This window comes from Podarcis muralis, chromosome 10, assembly GCF_964188315.1.
Source record: "Podarcis muralis chromosome 10, rPodMur119.hap1.1, whole genome shotgun sequence".
NCBI lineage: Eukaryota > Metazoa > Chordata > Lepidosauria > Squamata > Lacertidae > Podarcis > Podarcis muralis.
This window is the reverse complement of record NC_135664.1, coordinates 48,560,935-48,580,628: the sequence shown is the minus strand read 5'-3', so window position 1 is coordinate 48,580,628 and position 19,694 is coordinate 48,560,935. Positions and strand designations below refer to the sequence as shown.

The 19,694-nt window shown below is 43.8% G+C and overlaps 1 protein-coding gene across 2 annotated transcripts in view; it reads right to left on the bottom strand.

Annotated features, from left to right (window-relative positions):
* Positions 1-618: 618 nt before the first annotated feature.
* Positions 619-19,694, bottom strand: part of MFNG (MFNG O-fucosylpeptide 3-beta-N-acetylglucosaminyltransferase) — a 33,233-nt gene continuing 14,157 nt past the window's right edge. For both annotated transcript variants that reach the window (XM_028746910.2, XM_028746911.2), the window contains 6 exons: positions 16,363-16,465; positions 15,481-15,634; positions 15,098-15,183; positions 6,375-6,540; positions 4,181-4,266; positions 619-3,689 (listed from right to left, as the gene is read on the bottom strand). In XM_028746910.2, coding sequence (XP_028602743.2) covers positions 3,623-3,689; positions 4,181-4,266; positions 6,375-6,540; positions 15,098-15,183; positions 15,481-15,634; positions 16,363-16,465 — 662 coding nt within the window. In that variant the 3' untranslated portion in view covers positions 619-3,622. The remainder of the gene's footprint in view (positions 3,690-4,180; positions 4,267-6,374; positions 6,541-15,097; positions 15,184-15,480; positions 15,635-16,362; positions 16,466-19,694) is intronic.

The following is a 19,694-nucleotide window of genomic DNA, read 5'->3' as shown; positions in this document are numbered from 1 at the left end:
GATGCACCCCCGCCTACATTAATGGGGAGACGGGCAGGTGCAAATCCACATTTTGCTTCAGTGTAGATAAGCCCCAAATGTAATCTATTATTGAGTTTGCCTAACCCAGTCCTAGTCCCTCGGGTAAGAGCCTTTTCATGTCAAACTTCAAGGAGAGATGCTGCCTTAAAGCTCAGCACAAAAATAATTCTTCCCAAATTATACAAATTTGAGAAAGACTACATTTAGCTGAAATGGAGTATTACTGGTATTTCATAGTAATTGGCATGTTTGTTTGTGTGGTATATTGCAGATACAATTTCTTGTTCTTTTCATTCTTGTGCATACGGACTTTCACTGTGGGCAGGTTGGTGGTCATTGATCTCCTTATCCTCAGTGCATGTCTTTTAGGGGGGAAATAGGTGCTGGTACTGCATACCCCTGAGTACCCCCATAAGAAAGGACTGCTTATCCTTCTTTTTGTTCTTCAGATAGAATGGTTCTTCTTAAAGTTTTGGAGCTCAAAGCATTGGACAGACTAAAGACAGGGACCTCCTTTTGAAGACTGTGGATTATTCTACAGAAGGTCTTAAGTTTCTGTCCTGATCAAAAAATAAAAAATGAATTCTCCACCATCCATTCACTCAAATTTATTTATTTATTTAAAAGGTTCATTTCGCACCAAGAGCTTCAGAACACACACTGATTCACATTTCATTGAAGTGCAGGCTTCGTTTTCCCAGGGCTTTTGATCAGTGCCCTGTTATTTGATTCACAAGCCTCTGTGTACTCAGAGGGAGGAATAGCTGGAAGTTACAAGGCCAGGATTGTCGCCAGGAACTTCTCAGATGAAAGAACAGGCTCCTTAGAGACAAAATGTTAAGGTGTAGAGTCACGTAGAATGTTAGAGTAAGGGCAGCCCTTTAAAAATCTGCTGCTTGAGAAGTTGGTAGGAAATGCCAAAGTTCCAGATCCCTAGAAAGTGGTTTAACAAAATCATCAGATTTGATTCACAAAGAGGCAGAGCTAGCCCTAAACAATCTGGTGCCTGAGGTGCAAAATCCAAATGGCACTAGTGTGGTTATGTCATTAAGGTGTCAAGTTCAAATTCTGGCAGAGTAATAATGCTCATTTTGGCCAGTTACCATCTCTCAGCCTAACCCTACCCCACGCAAAATTATAATTAATTATTGTTGCTACCAGTATTATTATTACTACCCCTAACTTTGCTTCTGCCAAAACCCAGTTCAGGATTTCTGAAGGATACTCAGACTTTAGCCTGATCCATCAGGCTTTCCATACGTCCTTGTGGCTTTATAAGTCAAGGCCAGAACCTTGAATTGTGCTATGTTGGGCACACGTGGACGTAACTGAGAAGGCTGCCTTAATTGGTAGAGAAACAAAAGTGCCTCCCATTACTTTTGCTACTGCAGATACAGCTAAGGGTGCCTTTTCAGATTTCAGTGAGAAGAGAATCATTCTTGGACATTTTATGTATTGATTAATTTTGCTCATCCGACACCTTCAACAAGTGTGCATTCCCAGAGTGACTCACAATAAAAACGGAACAATACAATCAAACATTAAATGCAATAATATTTGAACATCCAGTGAAAGATAAAAAGAGTAAAAACGTAGCAGATGAAAACACAACTTTCTCAGTGCCTTACAATGTCTGGCAAAGCCTAGGAAAACAAAGCTGGGTACCGGAATGGCAGGTGCGTTTCCATGGGGAGAGCATTCCAAAGGTGGGCACTGCAATATAGTGAGTCGACAGTGATGCTCCAAGGATTCAGACAGAAGTCTTTCTCAGGGCCTCCTGGAGATGTTGGGGATTGAACCTGGGACCTTCTGCATGTAAAGCAGAAGCTCTTCCACTGGCCTATGGCCCCAGAGACTCTCTCTAGTCACAACCTGCCTTAGGTCACCAGGAGGAAAGCAAAAATAGAGGACAACTGCACAAGAGACATGGTTCACATCTTTTTTTGCTCTTGGATTTTTCTTTGACTGTTATCAATCTTTGCAATTTGTACACCCAGAGAAGTCTCTGATGGTTATCTCAATGACAAGCAGGAGAGAGGGTGGTGGGGTGGTAACCACCCATCAGTCACATCATTGCTGCTTCCTGAGAGGCAGAGGAGGAGGGGCAAGTTGGCAGCAAAGTCCATGCAGTGCAAATGTTCTGGCACACCTGCTGGTGCATCTGCACTGCCCCAATCTCCCCACTGCCTCACATGTCCATCCCTGTAGGCTACAGTGGCACAACTGATGCTGTCAATGTCAGGGTAGAATGCCAATCTGACAAGACCCTAGTCCCTAAAGCATACAGAACAGTGTTCTTGAACCTTGGGTACCCACATACCACAGCCAGCTCAGCCAATGTCCATGGATGAAGGGATTTGTAGTCTGGCAACATCTGTGAACCCAAAGTTCAAAAGCAGTGGTGTGACACTTTCAGGAAAAACACCAGGCTTGCGTATTTCAACATATCTTCAGGCACACGTAGAGCATCACATGTGATGAACCAGGTCATCAGTGTGATACATCCATCAAAATGAAAAGCGATAGCATAGGCAAGGCATATGAACTGAGTCCCACATGAAAGTACATGTGGCATGTAAGGAGATATGATTCACAGCAGATGTTATGTGAGTTGGCCCAAGGGCAGTCACATTTGCAGTCTACTACCTCATTTGACCCTCTTCATGGATCACTGCCTTGCCATGGCGAAGGGGCTTGAATAACTCAGAGAAGCTATGAACAACACCGAGCAGGGCACCCAAGATGGACAGGTCATAGTGGAGAGTTTTGACCAAACGTGATCCACCTGGAGCAGGAACCGGCAAGCCACTCCAGTATCCCTGCCAAGAAAACTCCATGGACAAAGACAACAGACATATAAAAGTTATGACACTGGAAGATGAGCCCCTCAGGTCGGAAGGCGTCCAACATGCTACTGAGGAAGAGCGGAGGACAAGTACAAGTAGATTCAGAGCTGATGAAGCGGCTGGGCCAAAGCCGAAAGGTCGCTCAGTTGCGGATATGCATGGAAGCAAAAGGAAAGTCCAATGCTGTAAAGAAAAATATTGCATAGGAACCTGGAATGTAAGAACTACCAAACTGCGGGAGGCAGCGGAAGACAGGAGTGCCTGACTGTGCTCTGGGCCATGGGGTCACGAAGAGTCGGACACGACTAAACGACTAAACAACAACACCTCATTTGACATAACTTGAAGAGCAGCTCTCAATCCATCCTCTTGCCACACACTTTAACGTATCTCCCCTCTTGCCTTAGCTCTTCCTTCAGTAATCAATAAAGCCCTCAGCTAAGTCAACACACAGCTACTGTGGTCTCTGTTGAACAGGGATTTGGAATACTTGACAGCTTTACAGGGGGAATAAACAAATTTGTGACGGATGAGGCTATCAAGAGGTCCTAGCCATGATGGCTGTGAACTGCCTCATGCATCTCCATCAGTTGATGGAGATCAGGAGCAGTAGAGTTCTGTTTCATTGATGTCCTGCTTGTGGCCAGCCCCTGGGCCCCTTGGCCACTGTGAGAACAGAAGGCTGGGCTAGGTAAATCTTTGGTCTGGTCCAGCAGGGCTCTTCTCGTGTTCTTCTCCACCATTCTGAGCAGTTTTCACAGGATGACTGGCTGTGGACACCAGGAAGTGTCTGGATAAAGAAGGCAGTGAAGCGATCGAAACCTAGAAAGGAGGGGGGAGAGAGAGAAGGAATGTAAAGAGACGGCTCTTGCTGCAGATGGGGAAAGGGCTGCATGTGAGGAGTACATGCTCCCCAGTGCCCCATCCAACACCAGATGCTCTCACACTGCACTGCAGCGAAATGTCTAGATGGATGCTTCTCACCCTCTAATCCTGTGTAGATTTAATAGGCGCCTCAGCCAAAGTACGCCCTGCCCATCCCCTTGGGGCTGAATAACCTTGAATGTTTGGCTTCGGTTCCAGACTTTGCAATAAAGGCTGAGCTTAAAGGGTGATAAAAGAGAGCAAACCATGAGCAGCAGAAATGCTCGGCTCAGCTCTGGCCGTAGGACTGCAGGCTTCTGCTCCTCATCAGCATCGTCCCCACCCAAAGCTCTGCTGGTACCCCCGGTTTGGCTCTATTTTTTCCTTGTCCTTCAAGCCCTCTTAACATTGCCAGCATGTTGTGAAAGATCTGCTCTCATGGGAGATACCTGGAAGGGTCATCTTGTGGAGAAAAAGGACCAGAAAGCTTGATGACATTGAGCTTCTTCTCAAAAATGCCGTAGCTGAGAGTGACCTACAAGGAAATACCAGAAAGGAAGAAAGATGACTGAGGAATATACATGCCCTGTGGGCAACAAACTCCTTTTACGCATCACAGCCAAAGATACTTCTCAGCCGTACAAGTCTCCTGCCCTCTCCAATTTATTACACACACATGCATTCTGCTACCTGAAAACTATTCAAAGCCAAATTACAATGCCTGGGTAGTTTCTAGTAACCTCTGTTTTCTCCAGGTGCTCCAGACGTGTTGGAAACACAGGTTTAGCCATATTTCCCCAAGCTCTTCGCATCTCTTCTGCCTTCGAGCAACTGCCATGCAAGGGATCAGATTAAAGAGCTGAAGGACATAACCAGCAGAATCACATGGGGGCAGTTCTAGTTGGGATGGAGTACAAGTGGTGCCCCGCAAGACAAATGCCTCGCAAGACGAAAAACTCGCTAGACGAAAGGGTTTTCTGTTTTTTGAGTTGTTCCGCAAGACGAATTTCCCTATGGGCTTGCTTCGCAAGACGAAACGTCTTGCGAGTTCTTGCGAGTTTGTTTCCTTTTTCTTAAAGCCGCTAAGCCGTTAATAGCTGCTAAGCCGCTAAGCCGCTAATAGCCGTGCTTCGCAAGACGAAAAAAACGCAAGACGAAGAGACTCGCGGAACGGATTAATTTCGTCTTGCAAGGCACCACTGTATTCAAGATGAAACCTCTCTGCCGCCACCCCCCCCCAATGCTGTTGGTGTTTGGTTTTTTAAAAAACCAACATAGAAACCACTATACCAGGTATAATGGGGCACTTCTGAGAGAGTGTGTACTTAGCTTGTGCTAGAAACTGGGCTTTTAGTATCACAGCTCCAGCCCTCTGGAATCAATCACCTACCAAAATTAGACAGGTGCCTAATGTTTTGGTACTTACTGAACACGTTTTTGTTTAAGGTTTCCCGAAGGTCTGACCCAGTCATTTATGGAATATTAACAGCATAGTGGCAGAAATGGCTATGTTGTTGTATTGTTTTGTTTTATTGCTTTCAGAATTTGTTGCAATTATTTCATTGTTTTTAAGGCTTGCATTTTTGTGTTATTTTCTATCTTTATCTTATACAGTGCTTCAATGGCTTCATGCTATGAAGCAACTTATACATTTTTTAACAACAGCAACAACAGTAGAAGTGTTCCAACTTACCAAGCCTTTTCATTGGCTGCTAGGTGCTCCTCCCTTCACCTTTGACTATTGGCTGTGCTGAGGGGGACCAATAGGAACTGGAGTCCAACAACATCTGGAGGGCCACAAGTTCCCCGCCCCTGAACCATGTGGCCTACCCTCTGCATTCTAAACTGGTACAGTCCAGCAAGAGTTTCACTCTGTGATTCTGCTGATTGGGTCACACTGCCCTCATGGGAGAAGAGGGCAAGTTATTGGCACTAGGACTTCTATTCTTGAGTGGAAGGAGTTGCCTTTTCTTGGACTTTGACTGGCAGAAGTTTTATTGGCTAGTTAATTGCTTTTCCATCCCCTTGCCTATTATTGCAGAGAAGTGTCTGGGGAAGCATTTGTCAGGAAAGCCTCCTCTAAATAATGCATGATTGATTCAATCAGTGTCACAATTACTGAGGAGATGATGTGAATGACTGCTTTCCTGCCTGCTCCTCTCTCCTTCTCCTGACTCTCCTTCCCTCCCTCCCTCCCTCTCTCTCTCTCTCTCCCTCCCCCCCCCTCTCTCTCTCTCTTATCCAGACAACCCCAGCCGCATTTTGATAGTCTTGCGAATCCCCATTCAAAGACAATAGCAGGCTATCTGGTCACACATAATGGATGGGGAGATATCATGCCACAGGCGGTAGCGAAAAGTGTAAGGCTGGCCCCAGCAATCTCAGTAGCAATGGATGAGTTCATCTGGGGAAAGAATTATGTTACCCCCAGGTACAAAATACAACACATCCCAATTCGACTGAGAAAATGCTATATCACGGCGACCAATGTGCAACTTCAAGAGGAGATGATTGGATTCTGGGCAACAAATGCATAGCGGAGGGGCAATTTCATGCATCTGAACTGTCATTCAAAAACAGTTCATTTGGAAAGTGCCCACTCTCTCCAACAAGGGCAAGATGGTGTTTCCTGCATCATCTCACCTGCTTAGTAAGTTGGGGACCCTGGATGACGTGCAAGTTCTCCAGGTGAGAGTGGAACAGGTCACTAGGGACCAAGTGACCGGCTAGCTTACATTCAATGATATAGCCCACGGTGCAGTCATCAGGGAGGTGGATGAGCTCAGAGGTGATCAGGAAGTTGTTGCCACTGGAAAACAAAGCAGGCCAGATCCATTCATTTCATAAAATTAAGGAAAGGAATCTGACAGTGGGGAGGGTGGAAGACCCATGTTTCCCCAGGGAATGTGAATTATATCATGGTGGGCAGGTAGGGCTGAGAGGTGGCACACATACATAAACACCTGTGTAATTGTGGCTCAAGTTGTATGGCACTACAATCATAGCCATTTTCTTGGGTTTAAATACTATTTTTAATTAGCATCGCAGAATGATAATTGTGCACAACTCTGTTATTGAATTTCTTGAATGCAGTGGGTGAGAACAAGCCACTCCTGTGGTCCCCTACCTCCACCACACATTCTTCAAAGCCCTGCCAGCCCCTGGCACAGTCAGATGTCCTCCTGCATGGCTGCTCAAAGAGAAAGGGAAGGAATAGAAACACTTCTTTGATTCTTCCCACTCAAGAGAGGAGGGGGAAATGACATCACACAGAGCCCTCTCTACCAATTACATTTCTATGGTCTGAGTCTCTGCCTATCAGCAATACAGCTCTGGGGTCATTAGCTCCTAAGCTCACCAAGTAACAAGAATATGCACTGTTGGATTTGACAGCAATTTTCCCCAGGTAGAGCACTGCTTTTCATGCAGAGGGTTCCAGGTTCAATCCCCAGCATCTCCAGGTAGGATTGGGAGAAACCCCCATCGAAAATCCTGGATGGCTGCTGCCAGGCAGTGTAGACAATGCCTAGCTAGATAGACCAATGTCTGCCTCAGTACTAGTAATAATAAAGTGCCTACATTCCTGGCAGTAATATATAGCCATCATGACTTGGAGGTCAAGCTTTGTTCAATTCTTGTACATCTGCTAGTTTTGGCCCATCAGTGTTTGCTCAGAGAATCAAAGAGGAGGAAGCTTCTAGCTCAGGTTCTTAATAGTTGTTCTCTGGGATTAAAAAGGCTTCCCTTGTATTTATGCACACATCAATCCATTAGGGGGGAACTCTTGCAAAGCTACATAGCCCACCAACATGTGGAGGGCACCAGTCTGGGGAAAGCCAATGAATGATGCTAGCTTTGTAGTCCTCTAAACTGCAACCAGTTAATGGCCGAGCCTCTAGATTCAGCTGTCTTTTCACTCTTAGAATGCGTGCTCAACAAATCCACCCTATTCCTTTTGAACCCCGTTTGCCTGCAAATCAGATGTCTGAATCAATACTCTGTGTAAAGGAGACAAATGTGCTAATAAGTTCCTCAACAGGGCAGCTTCCTTTTCCTGGCCCACTTCCTGTGTAATATGAAAATTAATGAGTTCATTATTTGGTTTAAAACTTCAAAAAGAGAAGGGAAGCTGCTGGGGTTTTTTTCCCCTGCAAGAAATCCATATTTAGAAGTGGGAGGGATGGTAACTGAATGCAGAGAGAGAGAGAGAGAGAGAGAGAGAGGTAGCTGTGCTGAAAACTACTGTGGGGTAATACATTTATTGGGGGTAACTAAAATATCACAAATAGTAAGCAAAGTTTTGACTTCTCCAGAATGTCTCAGGCTGGATGTTCAGCAAAATGGGATGAGGGAGAGAAAGGAGGGAAAGTCCTGGCATGGCCATTGCTATTGGAGTTCAAAAATATGTAGTTTGTAATAGTCTTGGGTTGCAATCCTATGCACCTTTACCTGGGAGTAAGCACCACTGAATACAATGGGGCTCCTGAGAAAACACAAGCAGGCTTGCACTGTTAAGGCAGAGGTCAACAGAAGTTAGGCAGGCTGACAACACCATCATCTACATCAAGGTTAGCCAATGTGGTGCTCTTCAGATGTTGCTGGACTAGAACACTCATCATCTCTCACCATTGGCCTGAAATGAGCTGGGATCTGACAACATCTGGAGGCCCACAATTCAGTTCATTGGCCAACAGATGTTGGAGTGAAGTGTTATTATTCCAGAGTTTTGGAAAAGGTGACCCTCCAATTGTTGTTGGACTCCAACTCCCATCAGCCCCAGCCAACATGGCCAATGGACAGGGATGATAGGAGCTGAAGTCCAGAAACATCTGAAGGGCTGCAGGTTCCCCAACTCTGCTATATACTCTTTATTCAGAAACTGAATTCAATAAGTTGGTAGGTTAAGACTGCAACCTTAATTTCTTTGTTTTTTTGTTTGCTTATAACCTGGCCCTTTGTCTTGGTGGACCCCAGGGATTAGTTTCTGCTAGACACAAAAGAGATTGTCAGTGGCCCTGTATATTTTGGAAATACTGAATCTACAAAGTGCCTAAATCTGTCCCCAGTGCTGTTCATAACCAATTAACATGAAAGTTAGGAGCCATTTTTGCAGCCTGTTTTATTTAAAAAGGAGAGTAGCAATTGTTAAAAATACATGTCAAATTGGTCTTTTTTAAAAAAAGAAAAGAAATTATATTATTTTGCATATGAGAATAGACAATTTGTGAAAGGCACATATGTAGTAGATCAAAACAGCACCTTAGGATGCATTTATATATATAATTGTTGGTACAAAGGAGAGAGAGGGAATCCAGGACTGTTTCAATGCCTGCAAAATTTTGTTGAGGGCAAGATGATTGTAGGAAGGGATTGTAGTGGACTCTAGTTAGATAAATCCATTGAGTTTGGACAAATCAAGATGTGGTCTCTCTGGTTGGAATGTTTCCAGAAGTATTATGAAGAATCTAGACTCGAGAGCTTTTTTTAGCCTATTGATTCATGGAGGTGTTGTTATCCATTGACCTGAGACTGCATTACTCACATGTATATATTCATTTTGTCTCTTCACAGCGGGTGTTTTAGCACAAACAGTAGATGTTAAGGTAAGAGTCTCAGCTTTATGCAGATCTTGCGCCAATAACCATGTAATTGAAAGATGGACATACCATTTCGTTTCAGTCTTGGAAATTAAATACTCTATTGCTTAAGAATGTTACCAAGGGAAAAATTCAGCAGTATTTTAAACTAACACACATACAGACTATGGGTCATATCGTTATTTGGGATGGAGAGAAGTCAGTGGTGACAGGGCAGTTAATTAAACTTTCAGCTTATTTAAATAAACAAAAAAAAGAAATCAGCAAGCAGAAGGTTTGGTGTTTGTTGTTTTTTTTTAAAGAGAGCAAAAAGCTTGGGAAAATGTGTAGGAACTGATCCATTTAAAATAGGCATGATTCTCATAAGAGAACAGAATCACAGAGCCTTCAACAATCTGCAGAGATAGCGCAGGATAGTGTGCACCCCGGAAATGATCTCTTTCAGCTTCTGCCTTCTGGAAGAAGGTACGGGGTTATAAAGACTAGGACTAGCCACCTGAGAAACAGTTTCTACCCAAATGCGATTTTGGTTTTAAATGCAATATAAGGAGTCTCTATGGGAGTATATTGGGGACGCGGGTGGCGCTGTGGGTAAAAGTCTCAGCGCCTAGGACTTGCTGATCGCATGGTCGGCGGTTCGAATCCCTGCGGCGGGGTGCGCTCCCGTCGTTCGGTCCCAGCACCTGCCAACCTAACAGTTCGAAAGCACCCCCGGGTGCAAGTAGATAAATAGGGACCGCTTACCAGCGGGAAGGTAAACGGCGTTCTGTGTGCTGCGCTGGCTCGCCAGAGCAGCGATGTCACGCTGGCCACGTGACCCAGAAGTGTCTGTGGACAGCACTGGCTCCCGGCCTATAGAGTGAGATAAGCGCACAACCCTAGAATCTGGCAAGAATGGCCCGTACGGGCAGGGGTACCTTTACCTTTACCTTTTTTATGGGAGTATATTGTATTTAAAAATGGGGTATCAGAGTTTTTAGTGGGCTAACCAGGTTGGGATAGCTGGGATAGCAGGCTTGTTGGTTTTTGAATGTCTTATGTAGATTTTTCAATTTCGTTGTTCTGTATGGGACAATGACAATAAAGATCACCGTATCATATCATAATCTGATATGCTTCAGATGTTTTGAACCACAACTCCCATCAGCCCCAGCCAGCTGACTGGGGCTGATGCAAGTTGTAGTCTAAAACATCTGGAGAATACCCAGTTGGCAAAAACTGGTGTAGTATAGCCACACCATGGGAAAAGCTTTGAATGTATTGCAACAGAAGTGATTTTGGGTCAGTGTCCTTCACACAATTGTGATCACATGGAGGGAGAGAGTGGGGCTGTGCCACTGTCCTCTTGTCGTACCCCCCTCCCCCAACTGCTCACGAGTGAGGGAAGAAGCTGTAGAGGAGAGCCTATAGTATGTGCATAGGGTCTTTCTATGTTATGGGGTCCTCAATCATTGGAAGATTGGCTGTACGGAATTTGAGAAAGGCTGGCAAAAATCCTGGCAATCAAAGTAGCAAAGGAAATGACTCCTCGTCATGCAAACATGGAGAGGCTGTATGTGCAACATATCTGAAGCATTTGTTGAGGCTGCAATCCCAACCCAATTTAGCGGGAGAAAGCCCCATTTGTTTCAATAAGACTTACTTCTTAATAGGCTTGTTTAGACTTGTGCTCATAGTCTTCTAGACAATATATATGATATTTTAAGTAAAGTATTTCATTCCTGAAAATGCAATAGAACCAGAAGTCATTATTTACTAGAGGGAAAGTGATGAAAAATGCTAAAATTAATAAATCCTATGGACTGGACTGGATGGACTTTACTAGAGGAATGAAAATTCATTACAGTAACTTTGTCTGCTACTTCTTTCAATGAAGTATCTTGTTATAAGATCAGGGGTTTTTAAACCAAAATTCTGGTATTAAACACAGAGAAACAAATGAAAGTTGAAGCTCACCTCCTTTCTGAAATTTCCTGGAAAACCTATGTCATTAAATACCTGGAATATAGTCTTCCGATTGCTTGAATAGATTGTTTGAGGATAATTATGTTAACGTGGTTAAGGAAATGCAGAAGTTTCTGTTACGGGCTAATTTAAAGATTTAATGGTTTGGAACAATCTGTACAGTAAAGATAATAATTTTGTCAAACCATTATTTATGGTTCTTCCTATCTATACTGATAACTGTAAAGACCTGGCAACAATATATTACTAAGTTCATTCGGGCTAGAGGCAAAAAATGAGAATGAAACTGGCATGCGTCTTTGCCACATACAGTAGAGTTGGGAGCAGGCAATTAGCTGTATCAAATCTTTTTCTTTGCTACCTTTCATCACCCTTAGCAGCAGCAAGGGAATGTTTGGTACTGATAAAAGCACAGAATTGGGACACTAGGATGTAAAAATTCCCTTCCCCTGAACTATTTATTATATTATGCCATAAGACAGAATAGATTTTAAAGGAAATACACTGTCCTTTAGTACATATTAGTTGTATGGGAGACATGGAAGATTTATAAACCTAAACTGAGTCAAATGTCTCACCATTAGCATCTGTTCAATATTTATAAGGTCCTGCCTGATTTAGGACTGTTAGGAAATTTTAAATTGTTGAAGTGGTATAATTTAATTAGGAAGAATTGTGTATAATGGAAATGCACTGCCATAAAAAGAACATCTAGTGTAAGATCTTCTGGCTTTCCTCACCCCAGGATTTCCAGATATGGTATTTGTTAAGCACACAGCATTTTAGAGGGGCAAGCCATCAAACCAGTTTGAAGGAGGGATAAACCATCAAATCAATTTGTGGGAGGAAGTACATGGCAAGAGAAGCCCTGACTGCCTGACCTGGACATCGTTATCTTCTATTTTTCCTTTAGTGGGGAGGACTTCCTGAAGGACTTCCTCTTTAGTATGCATACCAGTGAGCCATAGCAAAGGGCAACACAAAAGGGCCTTGACCCTCTGACATTGTCTTCTAGTGTAGATATCAGGCATAGGGTGTGCAAGACTCTTAGTTTGCTCTGCAGTGGGAAAGGTAAATATCTCCTACTGAGACTAAAAACAAGTATTTGGTCATATATGATGAGGATGTTGATGATGAATATTTCTGTACTGCCCAACATCCAAGGATCAAAGGGTGGTTTACCAAATAGAAAGCAAAAATACATACCATAGTAAGTAAGAAAAACAGTACCCTCACAGACACAGTTTAAAAGGCTATAGATTGTTTAATTAGCCAAAGGCCTGGAAGAAGAGGAATGTTTTCTCTTGACACCTAAAGAAATGTAATGAAGGTGCCAGGCAAGCCTTCCTGGGGAGAGCATTCCACAAATGGGGAGCCACTGCAGAAAAGGCCCATTCTCGTGTTGCTCCTCACGTGGAGGGGGCAAACAGAGAAGGGTTCAAATGTTGATCATGGGGTCTGGGTTGGTTCATATGGGAAGAGGAAGGGAGAGTTGGTCCTTGAAGTATTGTGATCCAGAGCCATTTTAAGGCTTTATAGATCAAAACCAGCACTTTGAATTGGGCCCAGAAACAAACTGGTAGCCAGTGCAGTCGGGGCCATGATCGGTGTTGGATGTTAATCAAAACAAAATTCAGTGGTACCAAAAAAAATAGGGGAAAGATTTAAACATTCATAGAAAATGCATGGAATTAGATTTGGGACAATGTTCCTTCAAAATTATTTTCTGTGAACTTGAGAGAAAATGTATATAAAATTAAGGATCAGTGCAATCAAATCCTTTTTGAGCTACTTTAGGGTGTGTTTGTGTATCTGTGTGTTTTAGATTTCTAGTGGAGTGATTCCGCTCCAGCTGATTTTATTCATAATTGGTCATGTTGCCCCAAAATACAAATATATTGGCAGACAAGCAATAATTTAGGATAGTAAAATATGTTATAGATTACCAATTACCATTTGATTCACAAACGATTCTATCTTTTGTGATATACCTAGAAAGGTTGGGACACGTGATCTTGAATTTATTATTAACCTTTTGTGCACAATCAAGATTAATTTGGCAGCTAAGAAGAAAAGTGCAACCGCTTCCAAGTTTAACGACTATGAGGAAAAGATTGGGCAAATAGCCAAAATGACTGAACTGACATATTATATAAGGGTTTGGGAAAGATGCCAGTTAGATAACAAGTTTGTAGAACACTGGGCATTGTTTATTCATTACTGGAATGAAAAATTTAATGATAATGTTCAACCATATGTTTTGTTTTTGTAACTTTTTTGTTGTTGAAACAGCTGGTTTTATTTCTCCTTGGTATATTCCCTGCTTTCGTCTCCTATATATTTTGTCGATTTTTCTTCATCTTATGTAAACATTGTGCTTTGAGATCAAAAAGTAGTAATGCTAATACTACTAATAGCACAACTTTCAAATTACAGTGGAGATTGACCCATGTGCATTAATATCACTCTGCATCAGAGACTGAGACCCTTGGCTCTCCAAATCATTATTGGGATTTAACTCCCATCATACTTGACCACTGGCCATGCCGGCTGGGGTTAATGGAAGCTGGAGTCCAGCAACAACAACTTATAGGTCCACACGTGCCCCATCCCTGCCCTACAACAAATGACTTCTTCCCTAAATATATGGTTTTCAAACAAAGGTTGTCATCACCTTTGGCTGACCAACGTCATGCATATTCATTTGCCATTTAGAAAGTCTGCACCTGTTTTCAAATCAGTTTCCTTCTCTTTTTTTAACCACTGGAGAGTTCTAAGATAGTGCCAAAGGCCCAAAACATGTCATTCCTATTGTAACAGTCATAGAATCATAGAATTGTAGAGCTGGAAAGGACCCCAAGGTTCAACCGTCTGCAATGCAGGAATCTCAGCTGAAGCATCCATAACAGATGGCCATCCAACCTCTGCTTAAAAACATACAAGGAAGGAAAGTCCACAGTCTCATGAGGGAGACCATTCCACTGCCTAACAGCTCTTCCTGCCAGAAATTTCATCCTAATGTTTAGTCTGGGGGAGTACTCATTGATCCACCACTATCCCTAGAGGCCCAAGTGACCTCTGAGTCCAGGAGTGCTTTTGTAAGTTCTGGCTGGTACGCCATTTGCGACTAGTCCTGGACCACGACAGCCTGATCGCAGTCACCCATCCATTGGTGGCCTCAAAATGTGATTACTGTGAGACGCTTTATGTGGGGCTGCCCTTGTGTCTGGTCTAGCAGTAGCAAGGATTACAGAAGACAGCAGCCAACCTGCTCACAGGAACAGACTACCAACAGCCTGTTACTCTACTACTGAGAGACCTGCACTGGTTGCTGATTTGCCACAGGGCCAGGTTCAAGATTCTTGTGTTAATTCACAAGGCCCTAAGCAATTTGGGTCCAAAGTACCTTAAGGACTGTCTGATCCCTACAGCGTGCACATGCAAATGCCTTTGAAAGATACAGTGAGTGCACACTTCAGCAAATGTTCATCTTCATTTACATCTATTAGCCTCCCATCCAGGAGCATTGTTAAGGGATGGCTCAGGGGGTTAATTGTTAAAACTTCACTTGCAGAGCAGCTTTCCCTCAGACAGTTGGCTCAATGTGCCTCCATACATATAAATCAGCAGATGCAAACTTTACGCAAATCTGTATTGTCCCTGACCGCTGGCCATTCTGGCTGGAGCTGATGGGAGCTGGAGTTCAACAACATCTGGAGGGCCACAGGTTCCCCACCCCAGCCATTGCAGGAAGATGTGAAATGAGAGACATTCATACAAGATCTTTTAGTGGTCACTGCTCACCTTGCCCAGGGAGCCATCTTTCGGGCCAGCTTCCTGCTGATACAGAATCCAGCACCTCCAGTGGCAAACCAAAAATACACTGACTTCTGAAAGAAGGAAAAGTGGAGATGTTGGGTATTCAGCATACATGCTCTACCACTGAGCTATGCAGTCCCTTCCCTTATAGGCTAAGGGTGGAATGCAGAGGAGATTCAATGTTTTGTTGAAATTTATGATAGGAACCCAACATTTGCTCCTGAGATCAGCCTGGTATACATTCTTCTCTCTCCTCAAAGCAATTGTCCAGATGTTGTTATTGTTTGGGGTGCAGAAGCTCACCTAGCTGCCCTTAGAATTCCCAGCCAACCTGCTGTTTACTCCTGAAGTAAAGGGGTTGGACTTACTGTCTGATTTTTAGGCAAAGCTTCTGAGGCACGAATTGGCCTGTTCAAGCTGGGCTTCCCAATATACACATCTTGGTCCGGAGAATAGGAAGACAAGAGCTTGAGCAGAGCTTGTGGGTTCAGGTAGTTGTCATCATCAAGGTGGCAAAACCAGCTGGAGAAGGAGGAGAAATGCACAGCCGGCAGATTCAAGAGGAGAATATAATTTCAACTTGATTCCATAACAATGGTGGTTGCTGCCCATTGGGACTGGTAGGGTGGAAGGCAGGGAGAACAACAGTGAGTGGAGCCACAGCCAATAAGAGGCACCGGCGTGCAAGCACACACTCACACAAATTGTAAGAAAGAAGACAAGCAGTTGGTGGATGGCTGAGCACAGACTGAGTTGCTTGGGTTGTGTCCCATTTGCCCTAATGGACCAGACTGCCCCGTCAGTTAGCTGTTGAACAGTTTTTTGGCCTCTATCCCACCAGTTAAATCCAGGCGCCACTTGATTCATAGTTGGTATAACTGCACTTCTGTCACTGAGTCATTGTCGTACACAGTTTAATTTACTAACCTTGGCATTCACCACCTGGAGCAAGCAGACAATTGCTCTGTAGTGCATGTTGATCAGAGGCAGCTGACTCCTTATGCTACCTATGCTAAATGCCGTTTGCATTTCCTGAGTGATCTCAGATGGCTCCAATTAGTGGCTCCCTCCTAGGACAATTTTGCAGAGGCAAACTACAGTTTGAATGGAGCTTTGGATAACTAGACCACAAAAAGCCAACTATGGAGAACAAGTGTTTGCTTTTATTGACAATAAATAATCTCACTAAACTTGGACAGAAATGGACTCCATCCCATGTCACATCTCCCAACTCAAGTCCATTTGCTCACCTTAGGCCGCTAACCAAAAAAGCATCAAACTCCGCCGCCATTTTGCAAGAAAGTGCTGGATGACTGTACTCTGCAGAGCAGTTCGTGATGATCACGCGGTCACCTAATGGGAAAAGGAGAAACGCTTTCTGGATGGGTTCCTGGACCTGTTTTGATTTATTTAAAGCAACTTCAAACACAGACAAGCTTACACCCTCAACAAGACAAAGATGGGAGACCTTTCCCCAGTGCAAAGGGCATCTTTGTGCAGTACATCTCCAAGTCTTCCGTACCACAGCAATGCTCTGCAGCAGTTCAGTGTAGTGACCAGAGTGCCGGAAGAGAACTGAAGGAGACCTAGGTTCAAATCCCCACTCAGCCATGAAAGCTCCCCGGGTGACATTCAGCCTGTCACTTTCTCTCAGCTATCTACCTCACAGAGTCATTGTGCAGGGGTGGGGATGATATAATTAGAATAAGCCGGTCTGTATATTATTTTCATTAACCCACATTTCACCCTAAGGTCCCAGGGCACATCACAACAATTTAAAATGAACATTAAAAACAGTTTAAAAGAAACTACAGACACAAGAATAGGGTGGGTCGTAAAAGTATACACCTCAAGCATCAAAGGCCAGCATAAAGAGGTGCATCTTCAACATTCATTGAAAACTGTATAGTGAAGGTGCCAGAGATACCTCTATGGGGAGGAAAGTTCCACAACTTAGGGGCTGCCACAGAGAATGTCTTTTCTTCCCCCTGCCCCGCCCCCCACAGAGCACTTCCAAGTTGGCTGCCTCTGCCAGTCTCTTAACACCTAAGAGTGTTTGTAGAGAAGGAGGTGTTATTTCAGAGATTTGGGGTCTTGGGGCTTTAAATACTAACATGAGCACCTTGAGTTGCACCCCCAGAATGAACTGGCAACCAATGAAGCTGTTTTAAAACAAGGGGTATAGGAATTCTAAAGAGAATCCTAGCAGTAATCTGGCTGCTCCATTTTGGACTAGCTGAAGTTTCTTAGTCATCTTCAATGGCAGCCCCATTTAGGGCACATTGTGATAATCCAGCTGGGCTCCCCTACATTTTCAGGCCTTTGGGCACATTTGCAAATGAGAGAAACTGTTGCACCAAACATGCACTGAAGTTGCACATGCACTACAACAATGCACACACGTGTGTGCACAACAAAAGACTTCTTTCAAACCTCATTTCAGCAGAGAGGGGCTCAGGGGCAAGATCCTGCAGGGGCCAGGGAAGGCTTCTGTGGGCAAATGTGCTCCCATGGTGCTAGCCATGTTAGCAACCCATGATTTAGAGAGTGGGGTGGGAATAGCCTAGATGAGAGGAAAGCTCACCATGGTTTTAAATAAGCATGAGTACACAGTGAACAGAGGAAGGCTTGCTGCGATGACTGTCTTAAGTCTGCTGGCTCCAAAGAGTCACCATTTTAGTGAGAGGCAGTCAGAAACTCAGCCAGTGTTTATTGCTTGAAGCCACAGGCCATTGCAAATGGTAGCTTTTTTAAAAAAGTAAAATGTCTGGAAGGCAAAAAACCATGACCAATTGAGCTTCCCAATTCTCATTTAATGTAAAAGCCATTGCTAAAATAAATCCTTAATAAAGACTCTTAGCGATTACGCTTGACTTAGCTTACTCAAGTGAATCACCTTTTCAAATTCACTGGTGTTTCCTTCAAGATATTTGCTCAAATTTTCTTAGCTGCTGCACCAAATAATAAAACTAGATACAACCATGCTCAATGAGAAGTAAGAACGCTGGTATATCTTGAATTAGACACCCCATAAGTTGAGATACAGGGTAAGACAGACATTGCCCAGTTACCTGCTCTGTGTGGGGTTGGACTCCCTTTGAAATGAAAGATTCATAGTTTGGGAGTCTACAGGATGCATCTTTGTCACTGGAAGCTCAGAGAGCCTGGCTAGCAGTGCCTTTTACCAGCTATGACTAGTACAGAAACTACAGCCATTCTTGGACAGGGATCCTAATTCATGCATTGGGAATGTGAAGACTTTATTACTGCAGCACGCTCTTTGTGGGGCTACACTTGGGGCTGGTCTGGAAGCTCCAACCAGTGCAAAATGCTGGAGCTAGACTACTTGTGAGAGGACAGACTACCACCAGCAAATAACTCTGGTGATTAAAAGCATGCACTGGCTGCCCATATGGTACGAGTCCAATTTCAAGGTTCTTAATTTGCAAGGCCCTTAAGCACCTGGGTCCAGTGTGATTGGACTGCATGATTCCTAATGTCCCTGCCTGATCACGGAGGTCATGAGCAGAGTTGCTGTTAGTGGTCATCCACCGGTCAGTCGCACAGCTCGCAATGACCAGCAACCGTGCCTTGAGCATCATGGGCCCAACTCTGTGGACTTCCCTCCCGACTGAGATCAAGCAGGCCTGCCTCACTACTAAACTTAAGCTGCCTGGTGAAAACTTTTTTTTTTCAGCAGGCATTTTAAGTAAACTTTTCTGATTGTGTGGTTAATTTTACTGATTTCATCCTTTGTATCTCCTTTGTGACTTCATCGTACAACACGTCAAAACTACTGCATAAAGCAGTATATAAATTATTGAAATAAATAATAATAAATAAATGCAGCAGGGGTGCAGAAACTGGGGCCTTCCGGATACTGTTGAACTCCAGTTGCCATCGGCTCCAGCCAACAAAGGTCAGAGCTGATGAGACTTGTAATCTACCAACTTCTGGAAGGCCACTGATCCCTCACCCTGCTCTACAGGTGTTTAATATTGCCATGTTCTGGCCTGACAGATCTGTCCGTAATCCCCTAGTTGTGCACCAAGACTGAATCACTCCCTTTACCACCTCTTGATTTCGTGGAAGATACAGGTCTCTTCTGCTCTCTGCAGGAGTGCTGTGGATAGTTCTAGATTTAAAAACAAAACTATTTGTAGTATTTCCAGTGAAGCTTGTTTACCCTTGCCCAAGATCTCGGACCCACAATGCATTTGGGCAACAGCTTTCCCCAATACTGTAGTTTATCGGATGTCCTGCCAATTGCACCCCTAAGTAGGAGCTGAAAAGGCAGCTCTGCACAGCAGCTTGCAGGCACTGGCTGAGCGTGCCTGAGCTGGAATTGTAAAGTGAAGGGACTGACTTCCTTCCTTCCTTCCTTCCTTCCTTCCTTCCTTCCTTCCTTCCTTCCTTCCTTCCTGTTTCACTAGCTAGAAAGCACAGAGCGAAGTAGAATCAGTAGTTCAAAGTTGTATTAACTTCGTAAAAAAAAAGCAAAAACAACCTCACATTTCATTGCTGAACACCTAGTCAAATTATTGATAAGCAAAACCAGGCGAGGGAGTGCTCATCAAGCAAA